Genomic DNA, 24309 nt, shown 5'->3' with positions numbered 1-24309 from the left:
ATGCTTTTATCCGATTAGCCGATTAATCGAAAATATAATCATGCAATTAATCGATTAAAAAAAAAATCGTTAGTTGCAGCCCTACAAATATTCCTCTTTTAGCACAGTTGCCACAAGACATTGTTTAAATGTTTTATTTCAAGACATTTGTCAGGTTTTGGTCATTAAAATTCTTACCTGCAAAGGGAAATTTTTTGTGCATCTCAAGCCTCATTGTGAATTCCAGAAAAATTTCCTTTTTTTGTTATTTTGACAAAGTGATATGAAACTCAACAGACCTAAAACTATTTGGCAGATAGCTTACGCTTTTTAAGAAAGATAACTCAACTGAATAGATTCTTGTCAACTAACCAGAATAAAGCATTCAACCGCACATGGTATAACAATGTAGATATTTTTACTGCAACTTACTGAACTTAAGAATGATAAATATACAGTGAATAAATAACCATGTGAATATGTCTATTTTAGTGAAAAAAATATATTAAACTGTACTTCATCTGAGCTTGTGCGTTCTCTCCCAATTGGGAGTGAAACCCATGACCTGGTGTTTGTAAACCTGAGCGGAGAGAAGAGGATGAGTTTCTTCTTTTAGTCTGAGCTCACAGCAGCGCTTGATCTGAATTATTCATGCTGTGAACACAGACTATCAGGTGATGTGCTGGAATGTCTCTCTACTGAGCAAACAAAAAAAGATGAAGTAATTACAGGGAGATGTAGTTCACCGTATTAAAAATTTATCGTTTATATAATGGGCTTTTTATCAAGAGGAAACACTTTACACTAGACCAGGAAACACTGATGACCTTTCAGAATAGACTGTAGTGAGAGATTTTAAACATCCTTTATATTTTACTTGCAGCCCAGACAGTTAATGATTGTTTTTTATGTGGGAACTTTACTAAATGACATCCCAAAATAAATAATAATTCTCCATATTTACTTGATTGTCAACTGCGCTCTCACACTGACTTTAACACATACACACACACAAGGGCTGCTCGAAAAATTATAATCTGGGTTATTTTGATAAAAATCTATTATTTAACCCAATTACTTAATGACTGTAAAAACATGCATACATATAAACATTTTACTCAATTCAATGCATTTGTTGTTGCTACGTGGTGCCTTTAGAAGTGCCTTAAACACATCAGTCCAGTGGAACAGAATTCATATTTTAAACACGATGAATAGTTTTGCTTCAGCACTTGAAATACATATAATTTTACAAACATAGACAGGATTACTACCTAGTGATGTGACTTTGAACAGATGCGAGAGTGCAGCTTTCTGCACGTGCGAGAGAGAGAAATCGAGAGAGCTGAGCTGCAGCTGATTATATTTTAAACAAGAGGGAGAGTTTCCCTTAGATTGCTTGAAATGCATAAAACTTAACAAATACATAAAGGATTACTACTTTGTGTTTGTACTTCGGACAAATGCGAGAGCGTGTGCACGTGCACGTGCGAGAGACCGAGAGAGAGAGAGAGAGAGAGGCGCAGCAGTGCAGCTGTCTATGATGCGCTGGATTTATAACGAAATGACAGAAACTGAATGCAGCACACTAATTAAATTACCTCAATTTTCTTGTTTTTGCAATCGAAATGCGCAAAAATCTGAATTCATTGCACAGCCCTAACACACACACACACACATCTGTACACAAAGACACACAATACATACTGTAGATATAAACACACACATACACTTACATATGTACACATACCTGTACAAACAATGTCTGTGTATATGTATGTGTGTGCATGAGTGCACAGTACAAAATTATATCAAATCAACGTATATTTTTATGTTACTTTAACTTAACAAATTAAGTTGTTCAACTTGTTTTTCTAAGTAATGTCAAATTATCACAAGTGAAAAAATATTAAAAGTAGGTTAAACTTCATGCTGCATTTTTATATGGGATCACACTCCAGTGAGTTGGCTATTTTTAAATGCATGAATATTCAGGAATGCTGTAATGGACGCTAGCTTTAAACATAAATAATCTATGATATTTGAACACTTCTTCTGCTTAGTGCACTTCATGAATTGTGCAGCTCACGCTCCCTTACTAGTGTGCTATCATTCTTTGCTATGTGGCTGTGCGAGCATCATTTATTGATAGTTTGTCGAGTGGCTTGTGTTTCTGTGTGCGGTACAGTTACTCATCATTATCCCATAGATCTGAGGAAAAGAGGCTTTAACAAACTATGATGATAAACAGACTTTAAGAGAAAATGATGTTGGAAAAGTGCTTTGATAATTCTTTGTTTCGTTCAGAAGACCCATCATCTAAAGATGTGAGTATAGTGTTGTGTTTTAACATGTATGCAATGCAATAGAAACTGATTATTGATATGCTGAGCATGTTGTGTATTTGTTCATTATTGTAGATGTGTGTCCTTACTGACGTTAAAGGTTTTCGAGATCAATGCTCACATGGTTTGGGATCAGTTTTTTTAGCAAAATTTAATGATTTTAAGACTGATTTTAGGACCATTTTTGCCTGAAACCTTCTTCACTGTGGTAAAATCAATGTAAATTGCTGCTTTTTCTGATAATAGTGGGTTATGTAGTATAACAAATTTTCTTTTGTTAAAGCAAAAATAACTTTTTTGACATGAAATATACAGTACTGTAGAGTAGATCACATAACATTATATAAAATGATTTTAATACTGATATAAGATGTTATAAAGGCCAGACAATAATCTTAAAATGAAGAGCTATAACTCTATTTGTTAAAGCTATTTGTGGGTTTTGCATTGAAAAAGTCTTAAATGCAGGTAAAACTGTTAGATTTCTTACAATTTTCACAAGGATACCAGACCAAACCGTAAGGTAAATTCACAGGAATAAGTCCACAGTAAGATGTCGTTCCAGTCCAAGGATGATTTAGACATCTTTACAGCTTAAATAATAAACCGGTTTGACTGAATAATTCATTTAAGTGCTTTAGAAAAAAAACGCTTCACATTTTTGCTTTTACTAAAAATTGCTGATGTGTGGTCTTCCATTGTACATGCATTACTGTAGCGGTAGTGCTTGTGTTTAAAAATAAAACAAAACATGAAGTAGGTGAGAGCAGGGGCAAAAGTACAGAAAAAAGTCATTTTAAAATCTATTTGGTCTATTATTCACTAATAATTGCATACTTTTTACGCACACTTGAATTTCTCGCAAAAACTTTCCGCCTACACTGTCAAATATAAAGGTACAAAGTTGTCACTGGGGCGGTCCACTTTAAAAAAGGTCCTGATATGTACCATTTAGGTACAAATATGTATCTTTGAACTGCCAATATGTACCTTTAAAATACTAATATGCACTCTTTGGGTACAAATGTGTGGGTAAAAACGGGTAAAAATCTTTTACTAGGGTACTGTCCCAGTGACAACTTTTGTACCTTTATTTCTGACAGTGTAATTCACAACGTGTTCATACGCACAAGTTTGTTCTTATAGTTGTTTTTACGTTAGTGAATTTGAAGTGTTTTACATGAGCGGCCGCGTACACGAGGTTGGTAATTTGCATAAACACGCCCAAACCAGCTCCATATAAGGGCTTTCCACAGCACAGCGCTGGTCCACAGAAAATTTTAGAGCAGTTTGTCATAGAAACACAAGAGCTCGAAAAGAAATCCATATTTATTATCGGTAAAGTTCTGTTTTGCTTTGCATTTTTTCTTTGGGAGGTTTTGCTGTCACAGATGGAAGTGATGTCCACCGACCGGAGTAACGTTAAAGAAGTATTGGATGCTTTAACAAATATGCCATTTAATTATTATGACAGAGACGTGCATCTGTATCTAAAATAAAACAGACAGGAGATCAAGTGATTGACTTTTGGACTTCTCATTACATTTACGTGACGTTTACATTAGACATTAAGCTTTTTATATAGAGATTTAAAAAGTGAAGAATGAAAGCGTAAAGATTTGTCATTACGTGCATCTTCTTTATATGTATAAAATAAGAAAAAATAAGTAAGCTATAATAATATAGATCATATAAAATAATATACTATATAATACAGAAAATATTATAAAATAAAATATAATCATGTACATTTTATATATCAACATTATTATAAACATTATAATTATAGCCTAGTATTTGATTTTAGCATACATGATTATTGTGCACTAGTGGTTTTAGGTTTTCTTGAATTTTTGTGTACATTTAGAAGAAATGTTGATACTTATACGTTTTTGGTAAATCATGATTTGTTCATGAAAACATCCGTATGCACATCTCATGCAAGTGTGGTCGATCAATACCAAGTGTAATTTTGACTTCAGTATAATTTTACTTTGAACATAATTAGCACATCGTTACTTTTGACCCTGTCCTCTTGAACGAAAGCAACACAACAGAACAAAATAGATTCTTGTGTTAAACTTGTTTGTAGTAAATATACATGACTATGACCTTGTTAATATCTAACTGTAAACATATTTTGTCGTTTATCTTAAATTACATTTTCAATTTCAGTTTCATCAAATGTTTCAAAAGCAACCTGACAGTACAAACTTGAATTGTTGAGAATACACATTTTTTCAACAGTATAAACACTATGAAAATTACATTAATGCAACAGTATTAGCAGCGGGACAAAAGTAACACGTTTTACCTTTCATCCCGACATTTAAACTCGATTTACTTTTATTTTGAAAAACTCTACAAAGTTAAACTTCAGGATGTGTTGGAGCACTAAATAACCTGTAGATTGATCAGTACTGTACATGAAACCAGAAACACAACGCGTTACAAGAAAAACGCACAAAACGATGAAGAAATAATGTGATATTTGTCAGCTCTTTCAAGGGTTGCATGCTAAAGATGCTGTCATAGTTTAAAATGCAAATTTAATCAGGGCTTGGAGAAAATCACTTTGTTACTTTGGTCCCGTTATGGTAAAGAGAACTGTATTTTGATTCAACCTATCCTCCAACCCATACTTTTGATCAATTGTTTATCCATTCCCTCAAATACGACAAAAAGATGAATTTACTAAACTAGTGCCTCAGCAGGTGAACTTTAATATATTGAGGTATAAAATTATATATTGAGGGATAATTTTGCAGTGATGACAAGTATTGGGATATGATTTTCAGTTTAAACCTCCAGGATCAACTGTATTTATATTACACATTACACTACACTATTTGGGCGTTTTGAGTAAATAAAATACCCATTCATTTATTATATACATACCTTTAATACATATTAAAAAAGTAAGAATATTCCAAGTGATGCAAAAGCGATCTGCTAAAAATCCCAGTTCTGGTGTATACACTCGTTCAAAAACCAGAAGCAGCGATCCGTCATCTTTGATTGTGAAATAGCATTACCTTTTGTCAGTATTGTGACCTATTGCATCATTATGTCAGCTTGAAATGTGAAGCGCTATTGGCTGTCATGACCGATTGCATCATGTCCTAATGTTCAGTTTTTGATTGAATGAGTCCAGAATGTGTGCATTCATTGGTGGAGTTCTTGATATAAAGTGATTTGCATGGCTCATGGTTTGCAATGTGAGTTATTTGTAATACTTTTATACTCTTGTTTATTCTTATGTCAATTTATGCAATTAAAGAGCCAGTAAGATGACAATTTTAAGCGTCCTATCACTGTTTATTAGTCCCGGACAACAGGTTTAAATGCATGCAAGGTCAAAATTTTCTAAAAATATAAATTTAAATTTACCCCATTTCTTAGAGATCCCCAAACGATTTGCGTGAAGCCGTTCAACAACTCAGTCTGCCTAAACCCCACCTTTCAGTAGCCTACTCTGCTCTGATTGGTCAACTGACAGAGTCTCTGCACAGACCACAGATCAGTGGCACAGACCAACAATAGTGCAACATGCATTGACCTAGTGCTAACATGATTTACTGAGAAGACATTATCGACATCAATACACATCATTCAGCATTAATCCAAGCAATAAAAACGAAGATAGAAACTAACATTTACACTCCTTTTAGCATTTATGTAAACCAACCGGGTCATAGCAAAACCGTAAGTGAGCATGCGTTGGCAGTTTGCTAACGTTACTCTCTGACAGTAAATTAACAGTTTAAACAACGACATCATTCGTCATTAATCCAAGCAATAACAACGATGATAAAAACTAACAATTTACACTCAATTAAGCACTTATGTAAACTAACCGGGTCATAGCAAACCCGTAAGTGCAGCATAAGTCGCTTGCTATCGAGACTCTGGCAGTATATAGAGTTTAAACAACGACAGCATTTATCATTAATCCAAGAAGTATAAATGACAATAGCCATTTTACACTCATTTAAGCATTTATGTAAACTAACCGGGTCAAAACCCCAAGTGAGCATGCGTTACGTTAACCGCTTGCCATCGTTACTCTGACAGTATATAGAGTTTAAACAACGACATCATTCATCATTAATCCAAGCAGTATAAATGACGATAGCCATTTAACACTCATTTAAGCAAGTATGTAGCTATAATCATACTTACAGGTTGTGGATGGGAGACGCATGTTGTTACAAATAAAGTGGGTACTCAGTACTGAACCATCTTTCATTGCCAAACATCTAAATCTCTTCGTTAAAAATTAATTTTAAGCACTGATTCTTCACAGCCAGACACGTTTAGTATATCCCTCCTTGAAAAAGTCTCCTTTGGTTGTGAAAACAACACAAACTGAAAACACAGCGTGAGCTAATGTTTACACACACTAACTAGCTGTATAGGCAGAGATTAGTATCTCATGTGACGTGGATGCGTTTGTGTGACGTGGATAAAGACAGGCAGGAGATTCAATCCATATAACTACTCGTTTCAGCAATTCAGAGTCGATTCCCTACTTTAGAAGCCAATAACTTTATTAATCGTGCACTTTTTGGTTCAACTACTTTGCAGATTGTTTTCAATGATGGACAGCTACACGATACACTGCAATACAGGACAGTTTTGATTTTGGATCTGTGTGGCTCTTTAAAGGCAGAGTCCGCGATGTTTGAAAAACACTTTGGAAAAGGAGACGGGCCGACTACCAAAAGACACTTATAGCCAATCAGCAGTAAGGAGCGTGTCTTCTAACCATCATCGTTGCCTGGGTTGCGTATGTGTGGGGCGGGTCTATCAACAGAAGGTCCAGATTCTATTGGGGTAGGGGCATGTTTGTTTAGGTGATTTCAAATATCAACATTGGCTTTCAAACATCATGGACTCCGCCTTTAATATCTGTGATCTGTGACTTTTATTTACATGTTATGTTTTGTATTGTTGAGAAGTGGTTGGGTTTAGAGTAGGTGTGGGGTTAGATATTCCAAAATATCTTTAAAACTATGTTTAGGAAACCATTTTTAATTTTACAAATGCAGAAATGAAATGTGTCTAATCTGACGCATAAAGCAAACAACCTTGAAAAGTAACCACAGGCTGTAATAAGCTGCTGTCCACTAGAGAGCGCTTTTCCCTAACACGTAACTGTACGTTGTAATAATCTGCTTGCACAAACAAACAAACTGAGTTGGCTGTTTTTTGAGGATCTCATTTGATTATATCATTGATATTTGTAATTAAGTGGGTATGTGGATTTTGTATCTTTTCCTGTACTTTTACAGAGTCTTCTGTATATTTCGTCACGTAAAGACACGTAAAGCTTTGTTTGACACAACTTTGCTCAGACCTTTGAAAGAATCATTGAACATTTGCAGATAAATTAGATGGCTCTTACAGAAGAATGCAACGCGACCGTCTTAATTCTTGCATGGTCTGTAACAGAAATAATTAAATGAAACTTCTGTTCACAGCATTTGTTCGGAGAAAAACCTCCTACATCACATGTGTGCTGTTATTTTCTATCTAAATACAGTAAATGAGCTCTTAAATCTTTCTTGCCATTGAAAAGTAATCCACTAGGACAATAAAACAGAACAATGTTTAAAAAGCACCACAGTCCATCTGCATATTCATGGTTGAAAACAATATTTTTACTGACAACAAGATTAAAGCTTAATGTCATCTTAATTATACATCACACATCATATTATATAATACAAAGCCAGAAAAAGTAGAATAAAACATTGTAATGGTTTTGAAGTCATCGTCTTCTGTAATGTCTCTCACATTCATTATGTAATGCGTGACCAGCGTGTTCTATGTTTCACGTGTAGCCACAGGACCAAAGCCTCCAGCTGTCCAACGCCAACCCAAGGGAGCTGGACGTCCACCCAAGGACCCTCCAATGGCTGGGAAATGGCGTCGTCTAGAGAGGGACGTGACTGTTACATCAGGTAAGCATCTCACACGTTCTCCTGTTGCAGATTTGGGCAAAGCTGACATTGATTCCCAGCATAACCTCGCCTTCACATTCCTTCCATCCATGTGTTTGGAATACTGATGGTCTCCGCACTGCGCGCAGCTCAACCTATGACTGAACACGCTCATAACGTATGCGTCCAGTGAGAGAAGCCGGAAAAATATGCGATTTTGATAGTGACGGTCACGGCGGGGAGCAGCTTTGATCTTTCTTAGACTTGATCAAAGCGTTTGGCCATACATAAGTGTGCATGCGCATTGACATGCTGAAACCTGCGAGAGCTGTCTGTTATGACATGCAGATAAAGATGCTGTGTTTTCTTTCCTCTACTGATGTTGCATTGGATCTCTATCATTTAAAAGAGACATTTTAAGAGAGAAATATTCATGAGTCATTTGCAGCATTTTGGACATCACTGTATTTGTTGTTGTTGTGTGACCAGCGAACACAATTCAATAGAAAGATGTGTTGAATGACTGTATACATCCTATTTTTGCACACTTATGACTTAAACATTATTATTCAGCTAATAACATCAAGGTCACAGGTGGGCAAAGCAACGAATGCACACACCGATAAAATGTGAAATTTTTAACCAGGAGCCCAAGTCTCATTAAAAAGACCTCAGCAAACTTTCATGAAGCTTAAAATATACTGTATATACTCATACTAATATCATATTTCTCACTTTGATGGTGAGTTATTTTCATTACACTGTAGAGGGCAGCAAGCTCTTAATTTTTTGTCCAACTGTTGTAAGTTTGATGCCGACTCCTGTGGAGTTTAACTACAGACTATACAGGATTCACACCAGTGCTGCAATATATATACAAATTATTGTAAATATCACGATATGCATAAAGCAATGGTTTGCAACTGAATGACTGAAATACTTATGTATAGTTATAGTCAAAGTTTTAGGTTAATCCAGATTGCAGAGATACAGTATCATCTAAAACATGCGTGTTGTTTATATATATATTTATATTATTAGTTTTATTTAAAAAAAAAAAATGAAAAAAACATTCATTTGTAATATAATATAAATGTTATATAATGCAATTTAAATAGACTTTACAAACATATAGCATTATCATATTGCATATCACAGCATCAAGAGACAATTAATGAAATAGAATTTAAGAACAATATGTCAGTTTGTATGTGCCTACACGTAGTTAAATAGTAGCACAAACTGGTCTGGTGAAATTAAATCTTAATATGATTTTAAAGAAAGAAAGTGCTCTCTAACAGAGTTACAGAAAATGAACATCACTTTCTTACCATACACTGTAAAAAAATTCTGTAGAAATTACAATGTTATTGCAGCTGGGTTGCCGGTAATTTACCGTAGATTTACATTTTATTTACTGGCAAGAGTTTGTTCAAAGTTAAATAATTTTTAAATATTAACAAGTCTTTATCTTTACAGAATAAAACTATACAATAACAGCCTCATGCAAAGCATTCTGGGAACCAGAAATCATCATCAACCTTTTTTTGTTTTTTGCTTCAGATTTTGTTTCCCAGAATGTTTTGCTTGATGCTGTTTTTTATTTTACTCTGTAAAGACAAAGACTTTGTTTAATGTTCATTTAACTTTGAACAAAATGTTGCCAGTAAAAAACATGCATTTAAATCTACGGTAAGTTAACGGCAACCCAGCTGCAATTTCTACGGAAATTTTTTACAGTGTATGTCATCATCAAACATATAAAATAAAAAAAATAAAAAACTCATAGAAGTTTTTTTTACACTTGTTTCCTATAATATAACCAAATGTTTTGCAACTGTGACTAGTTTTGATGTACTTCTAAGACATAAGTCATGGTAACGGAGTTAAAAATGTTCCTATTGTTAAAACAAGATATAATTCTATAAATTGTTATCAAAAATATATGAAATAATACAAGTATCATCTATTCATTAGTAATAGTGTGTTTTGAAATGTTTTTGTTAGGAAATATTGTTATTATTATTATTATTATTATTATTACTAATAATAATTATTATTATTAGTCATTATTATTACTAATAATAATAATGACAGAAAAAAACACAAATTATTTTCCATTATTTTATTAGTGCATTTCACTAATTAGCTGATCCACCTGTCACGGTTAAATCCGTGTCATGTTTTGTGTCTGTTCCGATTACCGTCACCTGGACAATTCATTGATTAATTACCTTCCTCATCACACCTGTGCATTGTTAGTCTGTCTGTATTTATACCCCTGTTTGTGCTATACTCACTTGCCGGATCATTGTCGCCATTTGTCTCCATCCTGTCTGTTCCTGTTTATTTATTCTGCCCGTTGTTTGATTCCCGTCTTTGTTTTCTATGTTATTTATATTAAATGTTATCCTTTTATGTGAATGCTGCATATGTGTCCTGATTCCCATTTCCCGGCGTGACACCACCTGGCTGCAGAGTTTTGCTATTTAGAATGATTTGGATTCAATCAACTAATAAACGAGATGTACACTTTTGTACACATTACACAAATGGATTTATTGCAGGCCTCTGATGGACAGAATTCCACAAAACCAGGCATGAACCCTGAGGATATCAGCATGGCCATGCAAATCAAATATGGTGCAGTTCAGAACATCATTTTGTGACTTGTCTGTAATATTGGTAACAGAGTTACACATTTTAGCCTGAGAATAGCTCCAATATTTGGATGAAATATTTTAAATGACATATACTAAATGAAGTGTCCTACCATTATTTTTAGTTTATGGCTTAATGCCATTGAGGGAGGGGAAGAAGAACTGCATTTTTTGGTAACGAAGTTACAGAACAGCACATTTTAAAAGTTTCCTAAAACCCCTTTAGATATATTTTTCTTCATTTCTATGTCAAAACCATAATCAAAAGAAAAATGTACAACATAAAACAAGAATAGAATAAGAAAAAAGTTTGTAATATCTTTACTTCAGGAGCACAAATCCATACTGTCTGACACTCCACTTGTCATTATCTTCAGATTCCTGCAACCTTTGATCTACGGTACATAGAAACAAACCAGGTCTTATTCAATAACATAATGTTAAAGTATTTTAGGAACAGGGCAAAGATGAATTTTTGATGGTAGAAACTTGATTTTGAATCACATCTTTCATGTGTCTTTGCATGCTCTCAGTCTTTTACATGTGCTGTGTGTTGAGTGACTTTATTATCATTCCTGAGGTTTGCTTTTGTTCAAATTCAGCGTACGTTAGTGCGCTGACATATAGCACCATAGTGCTCACGGCGACCCGAGTTCAATTCCCCATCTCTGAGGTCCTTTGCTGATCCCACTCCCCTATCTCCTCCCAACCCTTTGTCTAATCTTCACTATCCTGTCTAAATCAAGGCACAACAGCCCCCAAAAAACATAACTTATAAAAAAAGAAAAAATATATGATAAATGACGGCAAAACTGGAGTGGTCTCTTTTTTATCATAGATTTATTAAGTCCAGTTACAGCAAAGACACATTTTATTTTTATAAGGCACAGACCAAATAAATAGTCATATACATAGGGTTGCAAAGGGGTGAAAACTTTCCAGAAACTTTCCTTAATCTGGAGAATCTTGGAAATATTCGAAAGTAGAAACTTAACTGGAATTTACGGGAATTTTTTAAATTCAGTTTATTCCCATTAATTCCCGTTAATTCTCATATATTCCTGTTAATTCCCAAATATTCCCATATGTTCCTGTTAATTCCCAAATATTCCCATTAATTTCCATATATTCCCCTTAATTCCCATGGAAAGGTTCCAGCCTTAAAAATTCCTGGAATTTTGCAAACCTACTTATACATAAAAACTGTTTATTCAGACTGCATAAAAATGATGTTATGAGGAACCAGCTTTATTAGCATAGGTGGTGTGTAAGGGGGTGCGCACACCAAAGCTTTTAAACGCCAGGCGGACACCGACTGCCAGCTGAGTGTTTGATTGCTGTGATACTTCTTCTTTGTTTATCAGCTGTTGAACGATGCGCCGGTTGGTTGTTGTGATGTTTATCCCGCCCCTCCTCCACTGTGATTGGACGGCCGTGTGAGAACTGACATTGACGAGCTAAGGTTTTCACCCAAAGTTGATTATTTTTTAACTCTCAGCGCTTAGCGCAGAAAAACCACTAAGCGCCAGCTTTCAGTGCGAAAAAATGCCAGCTGCTGGCTTTGAAAAGCGCCGCACTTCCATTGGAAACAATTGAAATGATCAGACCCAATCTGATCTCTTTACAGAATAAAATGTCTGCTCGTTTATCTTTTTGCTGCTCTCGTGTGGCTGTAAACTGATGGTAGGGAGTGAAAATGGCCTGTTGTGTGTGTGTTTTGTAATTATCCACCCTATGAAGAGAGGATGAGACTTATCACGCATGAGCTGGACTGGAGGGTGGGATTTCATCCAAGATCTGGCAACTTGTGTAAGAATAGAAGAGCACATTCTGCTTCACGTTGGATCGGTCTGGTTTCTCAGTTGAGATGCGTCTTCAGCATCGCTCCTGCTCATCCGGTGTGTTATCATTTCTCCTAATGCTGATGTTTTCTTGATTATAACGTGACTCTTGTATTGTTATTATCAGATATGCAGGTATGATGGTGTTGTGCGTTTGCTTGCATGTGTGTTTCATAAGGTGGCCAGATGGAGACGCAGTTTCAGTGTCTGTCACATGTCTGAATCAAACTGTTTAGTTACAGATGGCTTTGTAAAGAGATTTGTCAATGAATCTTCTATCACTGTTTTCAGAACACGAAGGTTTAGACAAACATAAGGAATTTATGTAGACATAGACAGAGAGTACAGATATGATACCCAGGGGAAATATAATGGTGATTGTATGCACAGGTGTATAATAAATATAAGATTGAATTCACATATTGCACATGAGATTGCCTTGCAGATTTGTAATTGTGCACTAAGGAGAAATGTGTCAGGTTGTTTTTATTGATTGTTTAATCTGTATTGTGTGTTGTATAGCCTAAAGAAAATGAATAGCATTGAATGTTAGCAGATGGATGAAGTTTGTTCTCCTTAGGTTTCACATCGGTCACAAAATTCAACATGTGACACTAACCAGAAAGTGTCAATATTTTTGTCTTCGCTCGTATTTAATGTTTTACTTGCTCTGTTTATTTCGACATCATTTGTTATTTAGTTGCGATGACGTTCTTTGTCCAAAGATTGTTTGAAAAAAACCTTTGAAGTATAAGAATTAAATGATTATCTAATTTACAGAAATCAGCAGATTTGTTTTTAAAGGTGACGTGCTTTATCTGGTTGGTTGGTGTTGTGGTATTTTGTCCAGTGATTTGGCCACCTGCTGATGGTCTTTTGATTGAATGAATAGCAGATTTTGGAGGGTGGGACGCATGCCAAAAAGTTTGAGAACCACTGTGTGTAGTTGGGTTTAATACCTAGACACACAACTACATTTAAAGGTGACATGGAATGATTGAACAGGATATTTATCCTTGTTTTGTGATGTGACATCTAGACAACAACATTTTGGTTTGGTCTGTAATGCCTTAGAAGCTTCCTAAAAACCTCTATCAGAAAGCTATATTAGGGTGGGGGATTTAAAACATGTGGTTATTCAACTAAGTCAAGTTAAAAACGTTTTTTTCATTCTATGTCACCTTTAAAGTTTTATAGAGAGAGTTAAAACATTGATACTCAGGTCAGATATTGATGATTTCACATGTTGCATGTGAAAAACTGCAAAAATGGTTTTACTACACTATCCATGGTTTGTTGGTTTTAACTGTAGTAAAGACATGGTTAATTTTCATAAGGGACACAAAATGAAATTGTTTTGAATGAGAGCATGAGGTGTGAGGTTGGTGCTTTATCTGTGTATTTTATCATCTTGTGCTGACCCGGAGCATGCTGAGAAATGTAGTATAGTCACACAAGCCAATTGACACAAAAAAATCTGAATCAATGCAACACTGACTACCACACAAGTATCCTAAAGTCGTTCTAGACAGACAGACAGACATATTAAATGTTATACTTTAATAGTTCTTAAGTTCATTGGTCTCACAGTATAGTCAGACATTTGACTAAATTTAGGACTAGTCTGTCTATTGTAACTCATTACAGATCTTTAAATCTTTTTGATTTAAATCCTTGTGATCTGAATGGTGTGTATGTGTACAGAGTTGTGCAGTTGTGTATTTTGGAGCGTATTTTGTAAGTAGGCCATTTTAAAACCTTATTGTTTCTGTATAAATTGATGTGAAAATGCTCATGTAATGGCTGTAGATGATGTTGATATTGATTTTGTTCCAAAGCGTAGTGAGACGCCTACATGGGCAGCATTTTAATGTATGATAATCATGCTGCCTTTTAAGATACTGAAACAAAACAAAAAACAGCAGCATGTAACCTATTCAGAGAAAACATTAGATCAAAATACATTTCTTTGTGTGATATTTGCATGTATGTTGTGTAGAGGTGAGATGATAAATCATGCGATTCTGCTTGCTGTGCTTTCTAAAGCTCCACGAAATGCTAATATGCATTTATATCACAGTAATCAGGTATTTTCATGGTAATAAAGAATAAGTATAATGATTATGTTTGACGAGTGTTGCTTTTTCAAATGCATGTTATAAATGACTCAAACTAACAGCGATTTTAGATTGACAAGGACTTCCTACTGATCACAGACCCATAAAACATGACACAGGGTTCCCACGGGTCCTTGAAATCCTTAAAAATTTGTAAATCTAGGGGAAATAATTCAAGGCCCTGGGAAGTTTTTGAAAATATACATACATAGATACAGGTCATTGAAAGTGCTTCAATCTATTTTATGCAAGAAGTTTTCTGGAAGAAATCCATATTTTTCACTGTGTAGTGTAGGATAATATCATAAAAATTCTAGACTTTTAAGCACACGTGCTAAACTGTTCGCTTTAAATGCTTATATATTCTGTATGCGAATGTTGATTCAAACCAAAGTGCTTTTTTGCATAGTTGTGTTTGACACATGAAAACGTCTCTGGTTATGTATGTAACTGTTGTTTCCTGAGAAGGGAACGAGACGCTGCGTCTCTCTTGCGATATTTCCTGCGTCCCTGTAACGTCGTCTTTGGCAATATTTCAGATAGCGATATACTTCCTGGCTCCTGCGTCACCCTGTCTTTGTCGTTAAGCCTCATCATTGGTTGAATTTGATATACACATTTACCCCTGGAGGCGTCTCCAAAGTGTCACCGCAGTGACGCAGCGCGAGTTCCCTCAAAAGGAAACTGTAACAATGTATCTTAAAAGGTAACACGATGTAACCTTGCTCTTACTTGAAATGTGTCCCCACATTTAGTCCTTGAATTTGAGGGTATTAGACCTGGAAAGTCCTTGAAAGGTCCTTGAATTTGAAGTTAATTAAAGTGTGTGAAAGAGCTGTGCATCATATCATCTTTGCGATTCAGAATCAATATCAGACAGATATTTTTTTGATGGTCCCAGCCCTAATGCAAATATCAGGCATGGTGTAACAAAATAAATAATGTTAATGTATTGTGATTCAGTTCATTTTGCTGTTATGTTCTTGACTCATTCTGTGGTGAGATTTTGGACAAATTGTTTTCTAGGATCGTAATGGATTAAAAGGGATTACTATGAAATATTTTCATTTCAGTTGAAGCAAATTTTCTATTTACTACTTCCATTATAGATTTCTTCTTGGTTTTCATCCAAACAATCCAAAAATGTTGGGTTATTTTCAATCCAGCATTGTGTGTCAAAAAGGGACAAACCCAGGCCACTGGGTTGTAATTTAACCGATGCTTGTAATTTAAAACCTTTGTTGGGCCATATATAAAAATTTAACCCAACTGCTGGGTTTGTCCATTTCTGACCCAGCGTTGGGTTGAAAATAACCTAGCAATTTTTAGATTGTATTATTTAGTTTTCACTTTAAGTCCATCATGTAAAGATCTGTGGGTTTATAACTCTTGTGTTTATGAAGAGTTTGGGATCGGGCCAGCTTTAGCAGGTGCTCATGGGTGAATGCAGGACAACACATTTCCTGAATCCCATATGTTTATCTCGGTCTTGCCGCGTTAACCTCTGAGTCATGGCATTAATCCCATTCATATTTTTATCTCTCTCATGTGATTATCCAGCATTAACCTGCAAAATGTGTTCATTTCTGCATGATTGCAATTAACATTTCTGCATTTGGCAAATGCTTTAATCCAAAGCAGCTAATGAAGTTATGAAGCATTGAAGATATTTTCTTGAACTAAAGACTCTCATACTGTTCAATGTAATCACCGTCAGTGTTTTGTTGAGTCTGCAGCACACGAGAGCTCCAGCGTTTGAAAGATTAATTGTAGTTCATCGCTGTGAGCAGGAACATGTGTCGAGGATGATGGCACGAAGCTCCGCCTCCTTCAGCTCACGGCTTTAATTATCTAACAGTGTGAGCTTCACAGATGTAAGGAAATATCTGAGCGTCTACTGCACATTAGATTACTGAAATGTAAGATGATTTGATTTCCAGACCATTTGCTGGTCGCTCCTGTATAAAGTTCAAACTTAATATTATTAAGATCTTAATAAAATAGTGTTACCGTCAGGAACAAACTGTGAGCGCCACATTAAGACAAAAGGCACAGACAGAATGTGATTCATCTAAATGTTTATCAGTAGATCTGAGAATCTGGGTTTGGTGGGTTCAAAGAAAAGATTTGGTTCTAGTAAACATACATTGTGTTCACAGGATTTTGATCAAATAAATCGAACATGATGAGAAATGTAATACTTATTATTTCGCATTTCTTTCTCTAAATATATTGATTTAAACTGCAACAAAATGCTAAATGCTTTGCTTATTTTACAAATGTAGTTTGTGTGCAGCTTCATAAGCCGGCTTAGTATTTTTTATTTATTTATTTATCTAGTTTTATTTTGTCAACACATGAAGTTGTACGGTCAGCATTTTTTGCCAGTATGCTTTAGGTTTCCTTCGTATAATTGTTGTTAATATCAGAAGTTTGCAGCAGGTAAATGTGACATTGCAGGACATCATTTCATGTATGCATTTGGCAGATGCGTTTATCCAAAGTGACTTACAGTGCAAGGTATACAATTTTTTCTGCATGTGTGTTCCCTGGGTTTGAATCATGAGGACATTCGTGTGTTTTATTCTCACATGATTTAAAGGAGCTTGTACCATCTGAAATAAAGAAAAACCTGAATGCTTTTACTGGACATATCAATTAAGAATTCATAGTGGCGTGTGACGTTTGTTAAAATATAAATGTTGTAAAATCGGTTGTTTATTTTTTTCTTATGATTTAACATGTCAGTGGAGGCAACAAACGTCAAATTTATTTCTAGAGTACAATTTAAAACAGCTGAAAGATAACCAAAGTGCTTTACAGTAATAAAAATATCACAACATCTAAAAACAAGCAACAAAACGCAGGACAGAACATTATATTCATCTAATGTGTTTTAGCTTAAATTTCAAGAAAGTGTTCACGTTCAGAAAGTGTTTGATTGGTTCTAGCACGCACAAGCACTTTTCACACAGACATTTTTGTCTATATACTTGAAGTGGATATTGTTTATATATCTGTCTATAATAGACAGGTATCTATACTTTTCATCCCTCATCTAACCACAGTTCAATTATAAATAGATATATGAGAAAAAACAGCACAATTATGACAAAAAACTTTTTATACAGCTGGAAAAATACGTATTTGACGCACCCAAATTTTTATCAGTAAGGGGATTTGTAAGTGGGCTATTGACACAAAATTTCCACCAGATGTAGCCATCAAGCCAAATATTGAATTTATACAAAGTAATCAGGACATTTAAGTATACAAGTTGAGTCGTAATAAATAAAGTGAAAGAGACGGTCCGGAGATCGTCTTTTGGCAGCGTGAAAACAATACCAGAAAAACAAATCGCTGACCCTGTGCAACAATGTATACGGTCCATGTTACAGTTAACTCTGCGTTAGTTTGTGCCCCGCGCAGCCCGAATGTAAAGATCCTGTAAAGACACGTGACGTATTTAAAATCCTGCACTTGGTCGATTTTTTCCACAGCATCTGAAGTTTGCTATTCTCTCTCTCGAGAAACTATGTTTTAGTTTATGACGAAATCATAAGGAGTGTGTGATGCGTGATTCTGTCATGCTGGTGAATGATCTCAGCTTCAGCGCTGATAGTGATGAGCTCCAAGATCTCTGCTTCAGTCCAGTTTGCATGATTTCTCATCATGAATGTTAATGTGCATTTAAAACCCCCTTTTTAAAGAGATGAATGATATTTCTTGTTGCGATGACAGGCGTGCCCCGTTTCTGTCTTTGTTCACATACAACACTTTCTGTAAATGTTACGGCAATGTTACTAGGTCCTCTTTATGGGATCGATCCCAGAACATTTACTGGACGTGTTTGTGTTCACACAGAAGCCTCTCTCTTACAATTTTCTGGATATTTTCTGGGATCAAAGTGCTGTGTGAATGATGTTAAAGTTTCCACAGAAACATTACAGCTTTATTGTACTGTGTATCAATGTTCACATCAAACTTTTTCCAGTTCATCTTCTCCTGCAGATGTTTTGTGTTGTGTAGTGTGACTCAGCTGTAGCAGACAGATGGATGTGGATGGATTGATAGATTACTGTGTGTATAACTGGGTCATCAAATTGTGCTGCAGTTTCTTCCAGAACATTCATTGTCTTCTGAGCCTTTTGTATTACAAAGGCTTTGTTCTTCCTCTTCCTAAATTATAGTTCACTGGAAGTGTAAGAGCTGATGTTCATGTGGAGACGGGGCTTTGAGGTCAATCAACTTTCTGTCTTAAGGGCTCATTATAGTTGTGCATAAGTCAGCAAATGCGTTGGTTTTCATATATACTTCTGCATCGTCGTATGCGTCGACGTGCAATTACACATGCAGACAGCTAGTAGTCAGTGTCTAGGTGTGTAACCACAGTAGCAATGAAACTGCCAAAGAAGAAGCAGCTTGGCCAGTAAACCCACAAACAAAGAGAAAAAAGCAGCTTGTTGTGTATGTTTTCAGATGACCAGCAGTGATGGAGGTAAATAGACAGCGACTTTTGTTGCAGTTTCAGTTAAATCACTTCTCAAATTAGCCCATCTTTGTTCTCACCGTCACAAACGAAAATACCTACAGTATGAAGAAATGCGACGTAGTTCTAGTGATCCAATCACAGCGCTTGCGGTGCGCGTAGAATGGATGCACTGTTAATATTTTGGTGAGGTGAGTTAAGGAACATTAAATATTGATTTGAAATATTTTATTTGCTCATTTGTTACGAATGCAGACCTTCTGCGAGAAAAACCCGTTAACTTTCGGTTTTAAGATAAGACATGACGTTCATATGTCACAAACACACCATGTGCTTTAATCATTTGTAAATATAAAATACATTTATATTTAATTTTTGTGTAATATTAAACTCAAAATTATCTTCAGCATCCGGGTTACAGTGTGTTATTCGTTTTGAGCGGTAGTTATCTGGGAATAACAAACCTGCAATGTCACGACTGGCCAATCAGAATCAAGCATTCCAACGAGTGGTGTAATAACAGAAGTAAAAGGCTGACAGAGTAAATCATTAATATTCTCTCTCTCTCTCTCTCTTTTGATTTATGTCTTCTCTCAGTCACCTGTCACAGTCGAGCTCTTTGGATGATATACGTGTTGATGTTGAGAAGTTTGTTCCTCCTGCACCACGGAAGATAGAGATGAGACGAGACCCGGTGCTCGGCTTTGGATTTGTGGCGGGCAGCGAGAAGCCGGTCGTCGTCCGATCGGTTACTCCAGGTATCCCTTGACTCGCGTTAAGTCACGCTTTTACTCCACATATGTATATAATGTGTTGTGTTTTGTGATGATTTGTCTGAATTGTTGCAAATATCAGAATCACTAGTGCAAGCTCCTTTAACACTTATTTTACACACACATTACACAAGTTAGACACTTTAATCAAATGTTGCTGATCTTCAAAAACTTGTGATCTAAAAGGCACTTCAATGCAGCACAAAGCGCAACGCAAGTGTATTTTGCTAGTTTCGACCCGGCACAATTATAGTTTTCACGTTTAGCGCCACGTTGTTTAAATAGCAAATGCATTTGCACCCATGTTTGCGCCCATGGGCGTTCTGAGGACGGGAGGACAACGCAGGTTTGCTTATCACATATGAATGCTCAGCAGCACAAAAACACTTTTCAAATATAAAAAGATTAAAGGATTGAAATGTAAAAGATTATTATTGAGTCTCTTGGACATAAATGATGACCGATTATGAGACGTAAGAAGGCACAACCTCACGGATTTATTGTATATGATGACTTTGTACCTGTGGATATGGTGAGATGAGAACATTTTTAATTAATGCTTAAAAAAACTCTGCTTAAAAAAAACGCTGTCCAAGTGCTGAAACGTTCGGAGAGCCGTTTGTAAATTCTTTATCTCGTTTGTTACAAATAAAGTATTTTTAGACTACAAACCTTTTCTTACATACTTGTAAATTATTTTTTGATGATATTGGATAGCCATACATTTAAAGCAATTAAAAGCCTGATTTTTTACTTTCATGACTAAAAGAAAATGTGTTTTAAAAGTTTTAATAAAAAAAATAACAATTTCAATACAAAAAACAATTTTTTTGTGAAAAAGTTTGTGAAAAACAACACAATTATTTAACATTAATCTTAAACTGGGAATCTTCTTCTTCTGTTTAGTTTTTCAGTTTACAAGTCCGTCATCTAAATAGAGATTAGACATAGTGTCAGCACTACAGGCTTTTAAAGGGGATGAGAGCTGAGACTCTAATTGGTTAACTGCACGTTACGCCCAAAATACTCCCATTACTCATTAAAAAAATAGGTCCAACCCTTTTCGACCATGCGCTCGGAGCATTTTTCCCGTCGTTAAATTAGCAAAAGTGGATTCTAACATGCCCATTTATAGTTGCGCTGTGCCCTTTAGACAATGCGCTTAGATCGTTAAAATAGGGCCCATAATGTTATAAATGTTGCATAACATTTATAAATATACCCTTTAAAAAGTACTTAAAACTTATTTACAAGACATAATTAATGTGGATCTGACATCTCACGGTACTGTTTGAATAAGTGTATTGATCTAGTGACATAACATAACGTCATGTTAAAAAGTGAATAATGATTGATCATTTTACTGTCTATCAAACTTTGGCTGTACATTGAGTGACACAGAGTGTCTTTTCATTACAAACAACACATTTAAGTAATGGAGAAATTTACTGGCCATTTGAAAAGATTTATCGGCCAATGCCGATAATAAAAAAATCCAAATATTGGCCTCTGCAATATATTGTCCAATCACTAATAAAAAGCACGTAGTCAATTTCACAGCAACTGCATCAGCGTTGATGCCTGAGATAATTTTCTGTTATAGACCTCAACAATGAGTTTCTCCACAGTGTCAAATATCTTTTAAAAATGCACGTGCACTTACAATATCGTTCATTGTATCTTTATCGTTATAACTGTGATAGTTTTTAAAACTATATTTTTTATAGTTATTGTCATAATATGAACGGCCCTAAAGAAGATTAAATATGAGAAGTGTTTAATGTATATCTTGACATATTCAATATATCTCTATAGTTAAGTATTTAATAGTTTCAATTGATTATTCATCATTTTAACCAGCCATTTAACAGCCATTGTTGCTATGGAAAATGTAAAACATTTATTGCCAGAAGTAAGTATCAAGGTTAAACATATTGTACATATTACAGATAGTTTAGCGGATGTTTGGATCATTTAATCTAAATGTTTTCTTTTAGACAAATGTGTTTTGTATGTGAATTTGACAGGAGGACCTTCAGAAGGAAAACTGATCCCTGGAGATGAAATCGTGATGATAAATGATGAGGCGGTCAGCACAGCTCCCAGAGAAAGAGTCATTGACCTTGTCAGGTATTTAACCTGTGATCGTGTCATACTGTATACATACTCACTGTGTGAGATTCAGTCCACAGATCAAATCATATCACAAATGGGGACTAAAAATTATTGTGGTATTAAATACCAAAGATTCGTGGTTTTTCGTTGTAATGTGAGGCATTTTTTCCCTTATACCTCCTGAAGAATTCACTCAAATTATTTTGTTTTGTGTATTTTTTCTGCAGAAGTTGTAAAGAGTCCATCATACTGACTGTGGTACAGCCATACCCTGTAAGTCATTTTATTCTAGTATACATTTACCACATTTTACCATGTTTCTATTCATTTTACAGATTTCCACTTCAGATTCACTGTAGAAAAAGATAGTTTTTGTTAGTTTTTGTGTTGTCTTGAGGCTGAAGTCAGTAATGTGTCATATCTGATGAATGTTGCTTCTTTTGTGCTCGTGTTGTCGCTCCAGTCGCCCAAATCTGCCTTCATCAGTGCAGCTAAAAAAGCCAAGCTGAAGTCGAATCCTGTGAAAGTCCGTTTCGCCGAGGAGGTCATTATTAACGGACAAGTACCTGTGAGTGAGAAATAACACATCATGTCCTTTAAATGTTTTCACAAGCCCAGTGTCTAAATAAATAGACATGATAAATATGATCACTCATTCATGCATTTAAAATGTGGATCAGCTAATGTAAATCATTTAAAATAGGATGTCAAACAGACAGTTTACTGTGAATGTTTTGATCTGTAGGAAACTGTGAAAGATAATTCTCTACTCTTCATGCCAAACGTCTTGAAGGTGTATCTGGAAAACGGACAAACAAAATCCTTCAGGTTTGACTGCAACACGTCTATCAAGGTAACTTAACAGAATAATTTTTACTGATCAGTCTTGAGTTGCAATATATGCACAGTTTTTTTCTACAAATATGTGTAAATATACAGTATACAGGCTTCACATGGGTCATGGACTTTCTGGAATATCATGGAATTTTGAAAGGTCTATTCCAGACATTGAAAGTCAGGGAAATTTATATTGTTTTTGTCCAAGTCATGGAATTTTAGTTTCCATTTTTCAAATTATATTTTTTCCGTACAAATGGTTACAGCATCACTGTTCCTTATGATAAAAATGTGTTAGCTTGCTAGTGACCAGTCAAACCAAGATAAAGACAAAAAGAAGCAAAGTTGGGCATGAAAGAAGGACGTTCGTATCAGGTGTGAGTTTGTAAATGGCCAACTCATTTCATACCCTAAAGAAAAGCAAAGATTTAATGTTATATTCTTTTATTATGGCTTAATCACTCTTGAACGTATAAAAAATGTTTGGTTTTTTTTGGGGGGGGGTTGTGCTCATGTTGTGTTGTTTTTTTAAGATCTTTATGTGTGATGATGTTTATAGTCTGTTGTCCCATATAGCAACTTGTTAGCAACTGCCTATTTAAAAACACTTTAAAGCTTTAAAAAGTCACGAGTGGGTTATTACTGATGTGTTTTATGACATACAATAAAACATAAAAATGCATTGGCCTTATGTTAACCCAAGATCTTGACTTTAAAGGAGACATATCATGAAAATCTGACTTTTTCCATGTTTAAGTGCTATAATTGGGTCCGCAGTGCTTCTATCAACCTAGAAAATGTGAAAAGGATTAACCCAGTAACTTAGTTTTTGTAAACCATTCTCTACAAGCATGTAAAAAGGTCATTGAAATTTGGCTCCCCTTGTGATGACAGAAAGGGATTTTATTATAATAATACCGCCCCTTAATTTGCATTTTACAACACTGACATTTAGTGCAGACATCAGCTCATTTGCATTTTAAAGAACACAAACAAAAACAGCACAAATTATCTATGTGATATTTTGAGCTAAAACTTAACATACACACTCTGGAGACACCAAAGATTTATTTTACATCTTAAAAAAGTCTTCAATGTTCCCTTTAAGCAAAACCCCATTCAATAAAACCCATCTGTACCTTTTAACCAAGGCAACATGCCAGGAAAATTTAAGATGTTTTTCCATAAATTTTAGGTCATGGAAATTC

At 35.2% G+C, this 24309-nt stretch overlaps 1 protein-coding gene across 4 annotated transcripts in view; it reads left to right on the top strand.

The window, feature by feature from the left end:
- frmpd4 (FERM and PDZ domain containing 4) overlaps positions 1-24309 on the top strand; it is a 57346-nt gene that overhangs the window by 19387 nt on the left and 13650 nt on the right. For 2 of the 4 annotated variants that reach the window (XM_055215168.2, XM_055215169.2), the window contains exons 2-7: positions 8171-8290; positions 19974-20134; positions 22177-22279; positions 22492-22537; positions 22728-22832; positions 23010-23117. In XM_055215168.2, the coding sequence (XP_055071143.1) occupies positions 8171-8290; positions 19974-20134; positions 22177-22279; positions 22492-22537; positions 22728-22832; positions 23010-23117 (643 nt within the window). Of the gene's footprint in view, positions 1-8170; positions 8291-12671; positions 12873-19973; positions 20135-22176; positions 22280-22491; positions 22538-22727; positions 22833-23009; positions 23118-24309 lie in introns of those variants that run through there. The other 2 variants (XM_055215170.2, XM_055215171.2) reach the window with 2 other exon arrangements.

Source organism: Misgurnus anguillicaudatus, chromosome 17, assembly GCF_027580225.2.
Source record: "Misgurnus anguillicaudatus chromosome 17, ASM2758022v2, whole genome shotgun sequence".
Taxonomy (NCBI): domain Eukaryota; kingdom Metazoa; phylum Chordata; class Actinopteri; order Cypriniformes; family Cobitidae; genus Misgurnus; species Misgurnus anguillicaudatus.
This window is presented reverse-complemented; position numbering and strand designations above follow the sequence as displayed.